A 15,697-nucleotide genomic window follows, 5' to 3' on the forward strand; every position below is an offset into this window, starting at 1 on the left:
TGCTTTTTCTTTGTATTCCTCCTATAATATTAGAGCTCACATTGTAACGATACGGCACTATGAAGAGGACAAACATTTCATCCGTGTGGTAATTGTATATTTCATCCCCCCCCCCCCTTTTCCTGAAGAAATACCAAGTTGTGTACCGTCCCACCAGCAGCAAGGTTCTGGACACCACAAGTTTCAAACAGCATTGTTACAGAGCAACCGGATTTAAGAATATTTTTTTTAAAAAAACTTTAGATCTCAGAAAAGGGGGAGGGGAAGAAATCTTACCGTTTAAAGACTGCTGCAGGTTCCAGCTCAGCCTGAAACTGCAGGGAAAAGCGGAGCAGCTGCTGAACAAAAGTTTTAGATTTTTTTAAGAAAGTCTGCAAAACTAATTTCCCACAAAATAGAGCTCAATTTCCGTTTAAGAAACTAGGTCTTGCGAATCTCATTCCATTCCTGATTTTTTTCCAATAGCAATTGACATTCATTTTATCTTTCACACATGGACCCAAGAATTTAGACTGAAATTGCAGGAACCAAATGGTCTCGAAATGTAGGGGGCAAGGAGAGGAACTGGGGTTTAAGAAAGGGAAAATATTTATGACACTGATCATCACTTGATTGTTGATCAATAACACTTTCATTTAAACCAACTGACTGTCATGTTCGCTGTCAGCATTAATTCCGTCAGCCATTTCAAGAGCATATTTAAAATTGTCCAGACACCTGAGACAATGAAAACAACAACCAAGTAAAACAAAACAAACTTCCAGCTGCAGAGCCCCGAAAGTGGTTTGAGATAGTGATTTGAAAGGGCAGAAAGCAGGGGACGGTTGTCTTTCATTGACCTGTTTCTGCAGCTCATTAACTGCTGGTCATTTTATTTTAGAATAACCGCCCTCGCCTTTCAGGTCTAGTTGCGCCCAAGCACAAGTGCAGAAGTAGCGGTGCTTATTACAGTTCTTTTTTTTCCCTCCAGACTTTGCAGCTGAAGACGCGCCGGGTCAGTGACATGTCTGTGGCTGTCATTTATTAATCAGCGCGCCGGTGTGGGTTATTTGCCGCTGTTTCACTGCGCTATCGCGCTGCCTGTCCTCTCGGCGCTTTGCGCCTTTCGGGGGACGGATCATTGGTCTGTGACTGATCGCAGCGCTGATCGTTTCAGGGGAACATTGCACTTTAGAGAGGAACAGCCAAAGGAAGGCGAATGGGAGGTGAGTGGGCAATACACCTGGGGCTGCAGGTGAGGATGCCTGTAAGTTTGGGTTTGAAGCTGCCTTCTCCTATACACCCCCGGCCTTGCCTGCCCTCCTCCCCCCACACACACCACCTTCCTCTTGGGGAATAGGGACGCTTTATTCTGGAAAGGGACAACCCCCTCCACCTGTCCTTCCCCCAAACACCACGGCTCATCAGGAAACACTGTATTCAAGAAAGCGACTGTCCAGGATCAGGATGGGGGGTGGGAGTTCAAGCGGGCCCATGTCTAGCTGCGAAGTGCAATGGACGGGGAGGAGGAGGAACAGAAGGGGAAGCATTGGCTCGCCAAACCTGCGTGGGGCCGCGCGGAGCTACCTAGAGTCTGGAAGTGCAGCGTGGCCCTAGCCGCCTGCGCCAGAGAGCGGGGAGGAGGAGTGCACGGTGCCATACAGTGTCCCTTCTACTTTCCCGCGGCTTTCCCGGGCCTGCGCACAGCAGGGCCCCCGGGCGGGGGGGACCGTCTCTGTGTCAGGCAGGGATGAGCTGCCCTTCAGGGCGGCCGCTTCTCAGGGCTCGGCGGGGTGACTGCGCCGGAGTTTAGGAGGGAGTTTGCATGTGGTCAGCGCCGGGCTGCTAAGCCGGCCCCCGGCTCACATTACACACTACTGTATTTATAACCTCTCCGCGCTGTTTCCCCCTTCCCGCAGTTCCCTGGGACCACCTTCTCCGGGCTGTAACCTCTCCCACTGCTTGACATCTGAGGAGCTCTGAGAGAACTCCTCGAGGGCGAGTGCGCGCGCGCGCCTGTGTGTGGATGTTTGTGTGTGCGTGTGTGAGAGTGTGTGCGTGTGTGTGTGTTGCATGCAGCGCAGCTCGGCCGCTAGGGCGAAAGACCTGGATTATCTGAGCGCTGCTGCAAAGTGTGTCGTTGCCGTTTTGGAAAAAAAAAAAAAAAAACCAAAAACCAACAACAACCAAACCCCACCACCCAGCCCTATCTGTTTACAGTGAAAGTTGACAAAGGGTGGTGAGTTGGAGCCTTCCTAGCCGCTCCTGCCTGGAACCCGAGACTCGCATGCCATGGATCACACACTCTTTGGCTGCCTGCGCAGCCCTCATGCCACCGCGCAGGGCTTGCACCCCTTCTCCCAGTCTTCTCTCGCCCTGCATGGAAGATCTGACCACATGTCCTATCCCGAGCTGTCTACTTCTTCCTCCTCGTGCATCATAGCGGGATACCCCAGCGAAGAGGGCATGTTTGCCAGCCAGCACCACAGAGGGCACCACCATCACCACCACCACCACCATCACCACCAGCAGCCGCAGCAGCACCAGGCTTTGCAGACGAACTGGCACATTCCTCAGATGGCTTCTCCGCCCGCCGCGGCCAGGCACAGCCTCTGCCTGCAGCCCGACTCGGGGGGTCCACCGGAGCTGGGCAGTAGCCCCCCAGGCCTGTGTTCAAACTCCTCCAGCTTGGGCACCAATACCCCGACGGGGGCTGCGTGTGCCCCAGGGGACTATGGCAGGCAGGCGCTGTCCCCAGTAGAAACAGAGAAGAGAGCCGGCAAAAGGAAAAGCGACAGCTCAGGTAAAAGCTTCTTCCCCTTTGCTATTCTTGGATGTGGGGAGGGGGGTAAGGGGGTTGTAGAGAGAAACCCTGGGCTTGATGGAGGGACTTCCTCGCGTTAAGGCTTCCCTTATGCCAAGGATCTGCGCTAGCCCCTTTCTGTGCGGACCGCAAGCTGCTCTCCAAAGTCAGTCTCCATCCTAAAGCCAGTTTAGCAGGAGCAGGGGGAAGAGGGAGCACGTGGTAGACCGTGAAATCGATTGCGAGCCCTTGCCTACGGTCAGGAGGGGAAATGTTTGTAGGTTTGATTAGTATTTAGCATCTGGTATTGTGGTTCTTCCGTCCCCTCCGTTTCAAGATTCCCAAGTTAGCTCCTTCTCTCCCTCTCCGCCCCCCACTTCTCCAGTTGAGCTAGTTGAACATAGTTAGGAGCGTTTGCCCAAGTCTTGTGGAAACTTTTCCTTAGAACTGGAACTTTTCTTGTGAATTCTAAGTAGGTCCTGCATTGGAGGGCGCGTCTCTAGGCAGTGTGTATATAAAACAGAATGTAATTTATTATGGGCTATGAACTGGAATTTATAGATCACCATGTAGGGAATCCCATCTTTACAACTTTTAGCATTTCATTTCATTTCATTTGTCTGGGCTTTGCTATACTTTTGATGCACCGGTTTTGGTTTTTCAGAATGTGACTCAGGACATGCATATTTGCAGTCCCTCGGAGAAAGGTGATGCTTGAGTTTTATATGCCACAACTGAACAGATGTGAGTTTTCAAAGTGGGAAAAGAAACTGTCAAAAATCCCATATTACCAAAAGACAAGTGATCCAGGGGCAATATAGTAGTTGCAACTGGTGACATTTCCATTGTACATGTAAGCTGAATGTTTGCAAAACATACTTAGATACATGCAGTTGGTAGCCAAATAGGCCAGCATTCCAAATATTGAAAATTTAAGAGCAGACATACAAAGCTGTTTTCTACTAGTGAAGAGTAAATGAAAGGATTTTCTAGATATTTACTGAAGTTCACAATTGGAACAATGACCTTGATAAACTTGAAATGCCATTAATTAAGTTTTTAAAAGTGATAGAAATTTTAAACTGCTTTTTGCAGCTACATTATATTTTCTTCTTTGTGGCTCTCCGTGTCAGTTACATTAGGAATGTTTTACAATAAATTGGGATAGGTTTGTAGGATTTTACTTTCTATTGCTAGATAGGCTGAAAAAAGTTATCCAAAATATAAAAATCTGTCATTCATAGACACTTGAAGTTTATTTGCAGTTAAACCTTCTTGTGTTTTTAAAGAAAACATGCAACATTGATCATGTGAGGTATGAGGAATATTAGACTTTTTTTTACCTGATTTTTTCAAGGGAAGTAATTTTGTGTTGCCTTGTGTATGTGAGGGGGGAAATCAGTAAACTTGTCAGTCATTTACAAATGTAGAAAATTAGATGAAAACATATCTGTGCTTTATTAATCTCTAAGGTGCCAGAGGACTACTTGTGGTTTTTAATACTAGGGCATGTTGATGTTGCTTTCCATGTATTGAATTTTGCAATGCAAATGCACAAATCAATAGGCATTAGGTAGGACTCTATGCTAAAGTGAATGGAATCTTTCCATTGGTTGTAATGGGCATTGGATTGAGCCCTTAATCACAATCATGCTGATATAACAACAAAGTCCGGAGTTAACTTAAAAAGACAATGTCTGAACACAGCCCCAAAAATCATAGTATAAAACTTTTTGTACCCAGAAAACAATATCAGCTATTTTAATGTATTCTGAATGGCTTGAGCTAACAAGTCTCTTTAGACAATGATGCAATAGTCAAAATACTTCCATTATTTTAGAAGAATATTGCTTTCAGCCACAAGACACAATATTTTACCACCCCATCCCTTTGATTTAATCTGAACTTCTGCACTGAATAGTTGATGTCAGTGTAATTTATGGCAGCAAATCTCATTTTTAGGTCAGTCAGTGTACTTTTGCAGTTGCCAGCGGCAATTGCTGTTTGTTTCACTATATTTAAAAAGGAATGTGTGTGATGGATCATTCTTTTTATTTTCTGAATCAAATTGCTGTATGTTTTTAAACTGACCTTTTATTGAATACTGATCATTTAGAGAACATTTATCCATCTTCCCCAATTTTAAAGTTATTTAGTAAATGTTTAAAATTAATTATAATTTTAAAGTAAATAACTGATAAGTAAACAAAGAGGCTGTTCAGGTATAGCATCAGCGGAATCTAATTAAGCACTACTGAACATTTAGAGAAATACCTCTATGCCTCTATTTATCATTTAAGACAACAGAATGTTTTATGGATATTCTTATGCTCCGAACACATCTCAGATTTTTTAACTAAATTTGCTTTAGGCCCACCTCAGTTTTGCAGTATCCAACTTTCATTAGTACAAAGTGTTGACATCAGAAATATTAACTCATGAAGTGTTTCAACAGTTGCCTATTCTCAAGAAACCATCACAATGTCAATTAAAACTACATGCATTATTTTTATTTTAAAAAATGCTATTTTATTTACCCTTATAAAATTGCAGTGAAAATTTCGCAGTGAAGGCACAATTTTTGTGTGTGTTTATCTTTACTATTATTATTTTATTGGTTCAGCAAAAAATTGCTCTTTCAAGTCTCATATAACTGTACATAAGTGAATGGAGAGGGGGAATAACTTTTTTGTATAGAAAGCAAGACAAAATATACCTTAGAAATTACTTAGGTAGAATGTCTGATTTTTGGATCGCAGGCTGGGAAGTAACTTCTAAAGATAATGTTGAATAAGCCGCTGCATAAATATGGAGACACTGTCAACTCTGTATAAAAGATTTGTGATTTATTATTATGAGTGGGAAATACCACTTAGTCATCTCTTCCTGGATGCAGCAGGTCAACATACTGCTCAACCTGCCTGGGCCCAAATGTGAGACTATAACCAGTCATGCACACGAATACACACGAATCTTTAAACATTGTGAGTTCATTTAATTCAAATAAACATTTCTGATGTCAACAACATTAATAAAAACAAGATGACACAACATTATGGTGTATGTTGCAAACAAATTTAGCTCTTTCGAATGCAGACAGGGTATTTGAGCGCTAATGAGAGATGGATGAAAGCCATATTCAATGAATAAGAAAAATATTTCTAAAATGTGTTGTTGCTTTATATGATATGAATTCTTGCATGATGTATAATTTGGATTTTTTCCTCTCATAAATTACCTGTGACTTCTGAACTGATTTAATTTCAACATTGTAAAATAGCAGTTTTTATTTTAGAGAGGATATAAAACAAGTAATAAATGCAAAGCTATACATTTAAATTAGCTTATTTGTGTCTAAATTTTCTTAAAACATCCATGATTTTAGGAAAGAAGTAAGCACAGACGCACTTTGTAGTCACAAAGTGTTATCTGGATTCATGTGAAAACAATTAACTTTCTGAATATTTTAGGAAGTCCAACTTTCAATGGGAAAAATCTGAAAAGCTCCTACTTTTTAGTGGCGACCTTTACAGGATAATTATTAGATATACAATAATCTAAACAGATTGAGATATCGATTAGGCTACATTAAGATATATTAAATGTGAATACATGAAGAAATGATATGGTGTAATGCCATTTTAAAATACTACTTAGTATGAAAAATATGTTCGCACCTGACACAAAGATTCTGTGTAGAAAGCAAGATCTACAGAAAGGTTGATGTATGTAAATATATCTATATGTCCATTTATATTTTTTAAATGAACACAAAATGCCCTCATACAAATTTACCGTATTGATGTGCCTTCAGAGAAACTTCTTTTAAAATCTAAATATTATAAATGTACTGCCTAAAAATGATCACTTCAAAGCAAGTCATTTTGATGAATGACTGTAAATAGTGTGAATTCATTGGTTTCGATGACTTCTGATTGCTCTCTAAAACATTTCAGTAAGAAAAATGAGCTGCACCCGCATAGTCAAAAGGACTGTGTAACTGATTCATCAATATGTCTATACTTTTCAGCGTGGCTGCAGTAGAAGCAAGGGAAATACATGCTATTGGCTGAAAATTTTATCTGGAAAGAGTTAATTTGTTAATTATGTTTGGGATGTAATATCAAAACATCACTTATCATGAAGGCAAAATGTCAAAATATGTAAGTTATACAAATCAGAGAGGCATGCACCAAATGTGTTGAAGTCAAATTGAATGATCATGCTTTTTTAAAGAGAAATACAATACAGATGATGCCTTATCAGAGACTAGTGTTGCATATTGCATTACTTAGTGGATTGTTTCTTTGGGCAGAATGTACAGTAATATGTTCACTTTGCTCACAGCAAGTATAATTAACAATAAAGAACTTTATCTTTCATATATTAAATATATTTTATTTGATTCATAGGAAAATGAGAGGTTTAATATATTTTAGCATAACTCTTTGCATTAACTCTGCATGGAAAATAGCATACAGTAATACCATCTAATTTGAATTGCTATCTGTTTAGATGTAATAAGATTCATTTTAAGTACAAACATATATACACTACCCATACTCCCATTAAAAAAACAAAGATATCAAGGCCTAGATCCAGAAAAACATTTAAGCACGTGCTTAAATTTTTGAGTTGTTCCACTATTTATAGTTAAGTGCATATGCATTGCTGGATCAGGTCCCAGGTTTTCTATAATACACCAACAGAACTATGTAATTTTGTCTTATTTTATATTAGCCAATGCAGAGTCTTACAAGTAAAGTTACCGAAAATGCTCCTGTACATAAGGAGTGCAATATTAGGGTATATCGTAGAGGCATGAGGGTCTGTCATAGAGGCAGAGAAGTATACATACTCACAAAGAGTAAAGACACAGGGAGTGTGAAAATATATCAAGAAACTGGGAATGGGCTGAAAAGAATGTCAATTGCATAACTGACACACTAATTCTAGCAATGGCAATAGACTGGATATCAGTTTAGGTATCACTTAATGGTATGAACAGATTGCCAATCTGAAATTACCTATATTTGTTTTAAATATTGTTTCTTTTAGCACTAGAGAATAAGTCCCAAATTAACAGAACCTCTTTAGAGTATAATTGTAATGTTCATAGAATTTAGGATAGAACTTGAGATGTGAACGTATGCTTTAGGATTTTTCTTTCAAACTGTGATTCTTATTAGACATAAAATAGGAAATAGTTTGTAATCTCCAGAGTGTTTTATGTGCATTTGTTTATCTAGTTTGCGATTTTAGAATAGTAATTTTTGCCATTTTTATAATTCATGTTCTTTAAGCAATTGATTCTGCCCCTTTGAAGCTAATCGGAGTGGGGTCGGGCCCTTCACCTGAATTCAAAGGCATGGTGATCACATTCACTTTTATATTTTAATAATTATGCATTTTATATTGCCCTTTAATAATCCTGGAGAATTCCTATGTTTTATCTTTTATGAACTTAGTAGTGGATCTCAAACAAATTTTTGCTCTGGTCCAAAACTCCGGGAGACCTGAAGTCCTTGGGAATCACTGGGTTAGCTAACAGTGTGTGTGTTCCCCATGCCATTTATCCTCTTGTGGCAAGATGTTCAAAGGTGGCACATTCACAGTAGGACTCAGTTTGCTCAAGCGAACGAAGCTAAAAGTTCATCAGTGAGTCATCAACATCATGAGGTTTTTTTGCAGGAAGAGTTCTCCACAGGCCTGAATATTTGTTTTTCTGATTATTTTCTCATGGTTATAGTTATGGTCATGTTACATACATACATATTACATATCTATATTTTGGGACAGATTTGGCTTGAATGTCTGTCTCCCTTCAAAAATATTGTTTTCACAGCTAAGATGTGAATCATATAGATACGTTTCATTTGTTGCTGTTTTTGAAAAAAAGCTTCTCTAAAACATCACGGGCTCGTCTACACTGGCCCCTTTTCCGAAAGGGGCATGCTAATTTCACAGGTCGTAATAGGGAAATCCGCGGGGGATTTAAATATCCCCCGCGGCATTTAAATAAAAATGTCCGCCGCTTTTTTCCGGCTTTTAGAAAAGCCGGAAAAGAGCGTCTACACTGGCCCCGATCCTACGGAAAAAAGCCCTTTTCCGGAGGATCTCTTATTCTTACTTATTTAAATGCTGCGGGGGATATTTAAATCCCCCGCGGATTTCCCTATTACGACCTCTGAAATTAACATGCCCCTTTCGGAAAAGGGGCCAGTGTAGACATAGCCCACAGGTATAATGTAGACCATATACGTTGTATTAAGTTTAATAGAGTGAAAAACAATTCATAATACAGTACATACTTCATAATAATGGTGTAAAGTACTGTGATGTTTATCTTTTATGAAGGACAATTGCTTCTAAATAACTTTCACCATTATGTCATTGTACAAATGTCAAAGTCCTCTTAATTTTAAAGTCAGTACATTAACATAATACAGTACTCATTATAGATCAAAGAATAAGACCTGAGGGTAAAAAGTTCTCCTCATTACAGTCAACAACAAAATCCCCATTGACTTTAATGGTCAGGAGATTGCTCTGAATTTTGGAAGGGCCTCAGACATTGCGCGAGAAAATAATTTTGAATGCATTTTATAGCACTTATACAATCTGATTGGAAAGTGCAAGTGTTATACAATATGTCTGCAATTATGTGCAGGTGCAAAAAATAGAGGCTATTCCTGAAAATCAGAAGCTAAATGTTTTAGTTCTTAACAACTGAGAAAACTTAATGACACATCCTGACATGCGTTGAAGTCGGTGGGACTTGCACTTCAGTTCACAGGGAGCAAGTCCAGCTTTGATATCTTATTGATAACAACATGGGCCTGGGGGTACTGGAAAACAGGACCTTCAAGTATATGAAAAATAGCAAGAAGCTCAAGATTTTTAAACTCAGCTGAAAAAAAAATTCTTTTGTAGGTTGAACCTACATTACCATTTACATTTCTCTTTAACTGATGAAAAAAAATAGTTAGCCCAACAGAGGATGAAATAAGTCTCAAAGGAATGATTCAAATAATTCAATTACTATGGAAGAGCATCATTTTACTAACCCAATAAGATCCAGTGGATAATGAAACTCCACAGGGAAGCCAAAAAAACTTTTTTGAAAAGCTGCTTCTTGGACTGGAGAAAAATTTGGTTCACTAATATTATTTATGGCAAGAACAGTATGAAAAATTAGATTTGAAACAGATTACTACAGGTTATGCTGCAATGTAGGTACAGCGTTCCTTTGTCTGACCCCACTCTCTCTGATCTACAATACCTACTTTTAATTTTAGCAACAGGGCTTTAATAAATACTGCCATGCAGCATCTCTGTTACATACACTTGGAAATTTATCCATTACCACTGTACCTAATACTTTCAGTGCTTACGGCTTTCACCGTACAAAGTTTTAAGTCAACATTTATCTTCACACTTTGCAGGTAAAATCCTGGCCTCTTTGAATTAAATGGAACTTTTGCTATTGACTCCAATAGGATTAGGGTTTCATCCTGTGAGCAGCTGCCCTGGCTTTGATAGCTCTATTTATGTGTGTATTAAGCACATGCATAAATATTTTGGGGAATTGGGGCTTTAGTCTCTTTCTTAAATTTCCTAAAAAAAACACTGTTTCATTCTTTGTCCTTTCTGAAAACAAATATTAAAAACTGTTGGACATGTATATAACACAGAACATAAAGAAAGTTGAAGGAACAGTGAGATTTTTGTCCTGACATTCAAGAGGGGACTAATACCAAACCAATCCAAAAGAACAACTCTGGAATGGATCCCAGTAGAGAGGAAAACTCTATTCACTTCCCTTAATGTAGATTTCCACAAATATTTCATTTGAGGGTGGGATTCCAATGGATGCTTTGAGGGAATCCTGTACAAATAACTGTCTCTGCCCTGTTCCCTACCACAGCAGAAGATAACATAGCTTGGGGCTGTACAACATTTTCATGTATTCTCTGTGGTGTTTGTATGGAATCAAGCATATTCCATATCCCCATAAGCTCCCAATCCCATGCCCTCCCCATACGTGGATCTGAGAGCTCTCAAAGATCTCTGCATAAGATGTTGGGAGAGGGTATCTTGTTGAGATGTCTGATGTCATTGCCCCTGCCACTTCACTGGGGGCAAGGGCAGTTTCTGTCATGGTGTAACTCCCTTCTAATACCGATCTGGAGAACAATTGGGCCTATTTTGTCAAAAATCCTAAATGGATAAATAACAGACTGTGCTTTGACTCAGCCAATCCTTTCAGCAGATATTTAAAAGTGTGTAGATGTCTGATCCAGTCTGAATAAATCCTTGAGTTGATTCCTAATTCTTGTGTAAGCTTTGAGTAGTTCTCTTATCTATCTACATAAGTATTTCACACACACAGACACACACACACGCACTTTCTTTTATCAGCTAACATACTACTAAAATCATATTGCAAATAAAGAAATATAATCAGCTTGTCCTAATTTTTCTTTTGGGAGGAAAAAAAACAGGAGAAAAATTATTTAGGTAAAATCTATAACACTCAAAGTGACCATTAAGTAACAGTTTATATTGGACAAGACACTTGATTCTCAGGTAGTGTATATTCACACACTTCCATTGGATTCTATTGCTACACTGACATACACTAGATGTGTCACAATTTCTTTGTGATAAACTATATAAAATGTTTTTTATTGAAAAAGTATAGCAGTGCCACAACTTGTAATTAAAATACATTAACATGAGCTAAGGGTTTTAAACTCTTAATCTACTGAAATGTATGTCTTTGAAAATCAATCTTCAAAAAACCCCAGTAGAAATTCTGCAAGATTCTCAGAGCAATGCATGCTCTAGTCTATGGTTAGTAGTAATGTCTTGCTACTATTACAAAGTTTAAAACAGCAAACCCCTGATGCAGTTATATTATTGTTTATATCCTTGTTTCAGAAAATTATGGATTTGTGCTGCAGTTAAGGCCTAATCCTACAGGGAGTTAATTTAGCCTTCTCAAGGACTTAGAGAATCAGATCCTTACTATGTGTTTTTCTAATTAAAATTTTTTTGAGGGACATCATTTGATTTTTTTTATGCATAAGAGAATTTAGCATAATTTTTTTCTTCCATTCTGAGAAGTAACAGTGCCTTTACATTACATTTTTCTTAAAGGGGATTGTTTATGTGATATCGAGCTAAAGTAAATAAAAGAAATGGAGAGACCAAAGACTATGTAGGACAATATAAACATGGATCAATAAGTGAAAGATGAAACAATATTAGCTATGTGTAGGCAGCATAAGTGAGGAAAAAAAGGAGGATTAAAACATGTAAAGAATTATCTCTTCTTGAAGTTGACATTTTGAATATTAGTGATAAAGTGGAATTTAGTAATAACGTCTATTATTGGTCTATTGCAAAAAGACTATATTGTCATCTCCTTTTATTGAATTCTTATTTTAAAAATGTGGTTCAAACATCTTAAAATGTAATTAAATATTAAGAAAAGCTGCAGATAAATGCCTAAATATTCAGATTTTATTTAAATTATGAAGAACCAATCTGCCAAACTTCCTTTAAGTTTTGTGTTTTGAATTTTTACTTGCTTTGTTCTCCTGCCTCCAACTCTTTTTATACTTTTTTTTTTTTAGGTTACTACAGTTCAAACATCTTTATTGCTTTAATATTCAGAGGTACCCCATATTTCATGGGTTCTAAACTGAAATTTAGACAAAAGGAAGATCTCATTTAAGATTGATATTTTCCATGCCAACAGACTTTGCAAGCTTTTAATATTTTTGGTTTTTTGCAAACATATCTTCCGGGTTCTGCCAGACATGACAACCAAACAAATATATCTTTTTGGACAGAGTTAACATGCTTCAAGTACAGTGGCTAAATATGTTCAGCAGCTTGACTATGTTAAGCAAAATATCATTTTTAGACAGGCCTAATATCCTGCAGGGTTCTCAGAGATGCTGGGACCCTCAAGTCCTAAGGAAATCACTCAGCACTTTCTGGACTGGGCCTTTTGTAAACTGAACTACATATGTACACCTGTGAAGCCTTAATCCTGAAAACACGTGCACATGCAACCTACAGAGAAGGGAAGTACATTTAAGCTTGTATTAAGCTCTGTATAAATTCTGTGATACAGAAATCCTATTTGACTTGTAGAGACCAGGAATTCATATCCTTCTGAAAGACTACAGCTGTTTTTTTTCCCTATAGGAGCCATCTAAATAAGAGAAAGTCGAAATTATAATAGGATTCCCTTTTTTTTTCTTTTTAGGAATCTAATACCAGTCTTTATCATGTGATAGTCACAAACACACACATGCGTGTGCGCACACACACACACACACACACACATAATTAGCACTGTCAATTTTTTGCTTTTGTTTAGTTGAATGACACTCCAAAGAGCAACAAGACTTTTGGCTGAACACCTCAAAAAGGAGGGGAGGGACAATTACAGGGAGTTACACGTAGTCCCAATAGGACGACTCACAGAAATAAAGATAAGCATATGCGTAAGAGGCTGAAGGATATTAGCCTGTATCAGAGGCTGTTCTGTCATTGACTTCAATAGGATTCAGAGAGATAGCCATGTAAGTCTGTTTCAGCAAAAACAACAAGGAGTCTGATGACACTTTAAAGACCACAGGCAGTCCCCGGGTTACGTACAAGATAGGGACTGTAGATTTGTTCTTAAGTTGAATCTGTATATAAGTCGGAACTGGCCTCCAGATTCAGCCGCTGCTGAAACTGATCAGTTTCAACACCGGCTGAATCTGGACACCAGTTCTGACTTACATACAGATTCAACTTAAGAAACCCAGGCATCCCCAAGTCAGCTGCTGCTGAAACTGATCAGCGGCTGATTCCAGGAAGCCCCAGGGCAGGGGCTTCCTGTAGTCAGCCACTGGTCAGTTTCAGCAGCGGCTGACTTGGGGACGCCTGGGGCAGACAGCTGGGGTGCTGCCGGGTTGGTCCAGTAGCGCCGCCGCTCCTCGGCGCTACTGGACCAACCCAGCAGCACCCCAGCTGCTCTGCCCCAGGTGTCCTGATTCAGCCGCTGCTGAAACTGATCAGCAGCGGCTGAATCAGGACTCCTGGGGCAGAACAGCTGGGGTGCTGCCGGGTTGGTCCAGTAGCGCCAAGGAGCGGTGCTGCGGGACCAACCGGCAGCGCCCCACCTGCTCTACCACAGGCCCGGGGCTTTGCTCCATGTCTCCCTGGTCTGCTGGGGGGGGGCACTAGCTGCGCCCCCCCCCCCCAGCAACCAGGGACACGGGGAGCAAAGCCTCAGCGGCGGCGGAGTCCCGCGCCTCCCCGGCTTTGCCAGAGCAAAGCCTCAGAGGCGCAGGACCCCTCGCCTCCCCGGCTTTGCTCCAGGTGTCCCTGGTCTGCTGGAGAAGGTCCCCAGCAGACCAGGGGCACCCGGAGCAGCTTTTCTCGCCCCGGAGGTCGAGGTGGCGGGACCGCTGCGCTCTGGGCGGTCCCGCTGCCTGCGAGCTCCGGGGCGAGAAAGCCCCGTTCGTAAGTGCGGATCCGACATAAGTCGGATCCGCGTAACTCGGGGACTGCCTGTAATGAATTTATTAGGGTATTAGGCCATAAGCTTTCGTGAGCTACAACTCACTTCATATGCTGAAGAAGAAAAGAAAAAAAGGTATACAGAGATGAGAGTGTGACATCAGTGCTAATTAAAATCACAGTGGATGTGGCTCATCTCCAACAGTGATGAAAAGACTTAAAAAACAACAAATAGTCTTGCAGCACTTTAAAGACTAACAAAACATGTACAGTAGATGGTACCATGAACTTTTGTGGGCACAACCCACTTCTTCTGCCCATGAAAGCTCATGATATCATCTGCATGTTTTGTTAGTCTTTGAGGGTATGTCTACACTACCCCCTAGTTCGAACTAGGGGGGTAATGTATGCATACCGAACTTGCTAATGAAGCCCGGGATTTGAATTTCCCGGGCTTCATTAGCATAAAGCCAGCGCCGCCATTTTTAAAAGCCGGGTAGTGCGAACCCCGTGCCGCGCGGCTACACGCGGCACGGACTAGATAGTTCGGATTAGGCTTCTAATCCGAACTATCTAGTCCGTGCCGCGTGTAGCCGCGCGGCACGGGGTTCGCACTACCCGGCTTTTAAAAATAGCATGTTTTAAGCCAGCGCCGCCATTTTTAAAAGCCGGGTAGTGCGAACCCCGTGCCGCGCGGCTACACGCGGCACGGACTAGATAGTTCGGATTAGGCTTCTAATCCGAACTATCTAGTCCGTGCCGCGTGTAGCCGCGCGGCACGGGGTTCGCACTACCCGGCTTTTAAAAATGGCGGCGCAGGCTTTATGCTAATGAAGCCCGGGAAATTCAAATCCCGGGCTTCATTAGCAAGTTCGGTATGCATACATTACCCCCCTAGTTCGAACTAGGGGGGTAGTGTAGACATATCCTAAGGTGCTGCAGGACTGTTGGTTGTTTTTTAAGTTTTTCCGTTTACAGACTAACTCAGCTACCCATCTGAAGTATTGAGAAGGTGAGAGTACAGGTTTGGGAAATTACTATTGTAATGCAAGAACCACTCAATGTATCTTTTTAGAACAGTTTTAGGGTGTCAAATTTGTATATGAATTCCAGCTCATCAGTTTCCCATTGCAATCTGTTTTTGACTTCAAGCCCTAATGCCCTAACAAATTTGTTATTCTTTAAAGTGTCACCAGACTCCTTGTTGTTGTTTTTATATTGATTTTAATTTTTTGACTAAGAACATTTTTCAATTATATTGCTTATGGGTGAATCTCAGAGAAAAATAGTCTTTATGCAGAACCATATTTCATTTTGTGTGTTTTAAGTCTATCTCAAAAACTAATTTGTAGTCTTAATTCACAAAATAATTTATAAATATGTATG

The 15,697-nt window shown here is 40.4% G+C and overlaps 1 protein-coding gene across 2 annotated transcripts in view; it reads left to right on the top strand.

Moving 5' to 3' along the window:
* The first annotated feature begins 1,017 nt into the window (after positions 1-1,017).
* The window catches only part of MEOX2 (mesenchyme homeobox 2), an 80,290-nt gene continuing 65,610 nt past the window's right edge, over positions 1,018-15,697 (top strand). The window contains exon 1 of one of the 2 annotated variants that reach the window (XM_075922291.2): positions 1,018-1,205. In XM_075922291.2, coding sequence (XP_075778406.1) covers positions 1,199-1,205 — 7 coding nt within the window. In that variant the 5' untranslated portion in view covers positions 1,018-1,198. Of the gene's footprint in view, positions 1,206-1,558; positions 2,783-15,697 lie in introns of those variants that run through there. The other variant, XM_006138324.5, reaches the window with a different exon arrangement.

Source organism: Pelodiscus sinensis, chromosome 2 (genome assembly GCF_052426305.1).
Source record: "Pelodiscus sinensis isolate ZL-2025 chromosome 2, ASM5242630v1, whole genome shotgun sequence".
Classification (NCBI taxonomy): Eukaryota; Metazoa; Chordata; order Testudines; family Trionychidae; genus Pelodiscus; species Pelodiscus sinensis.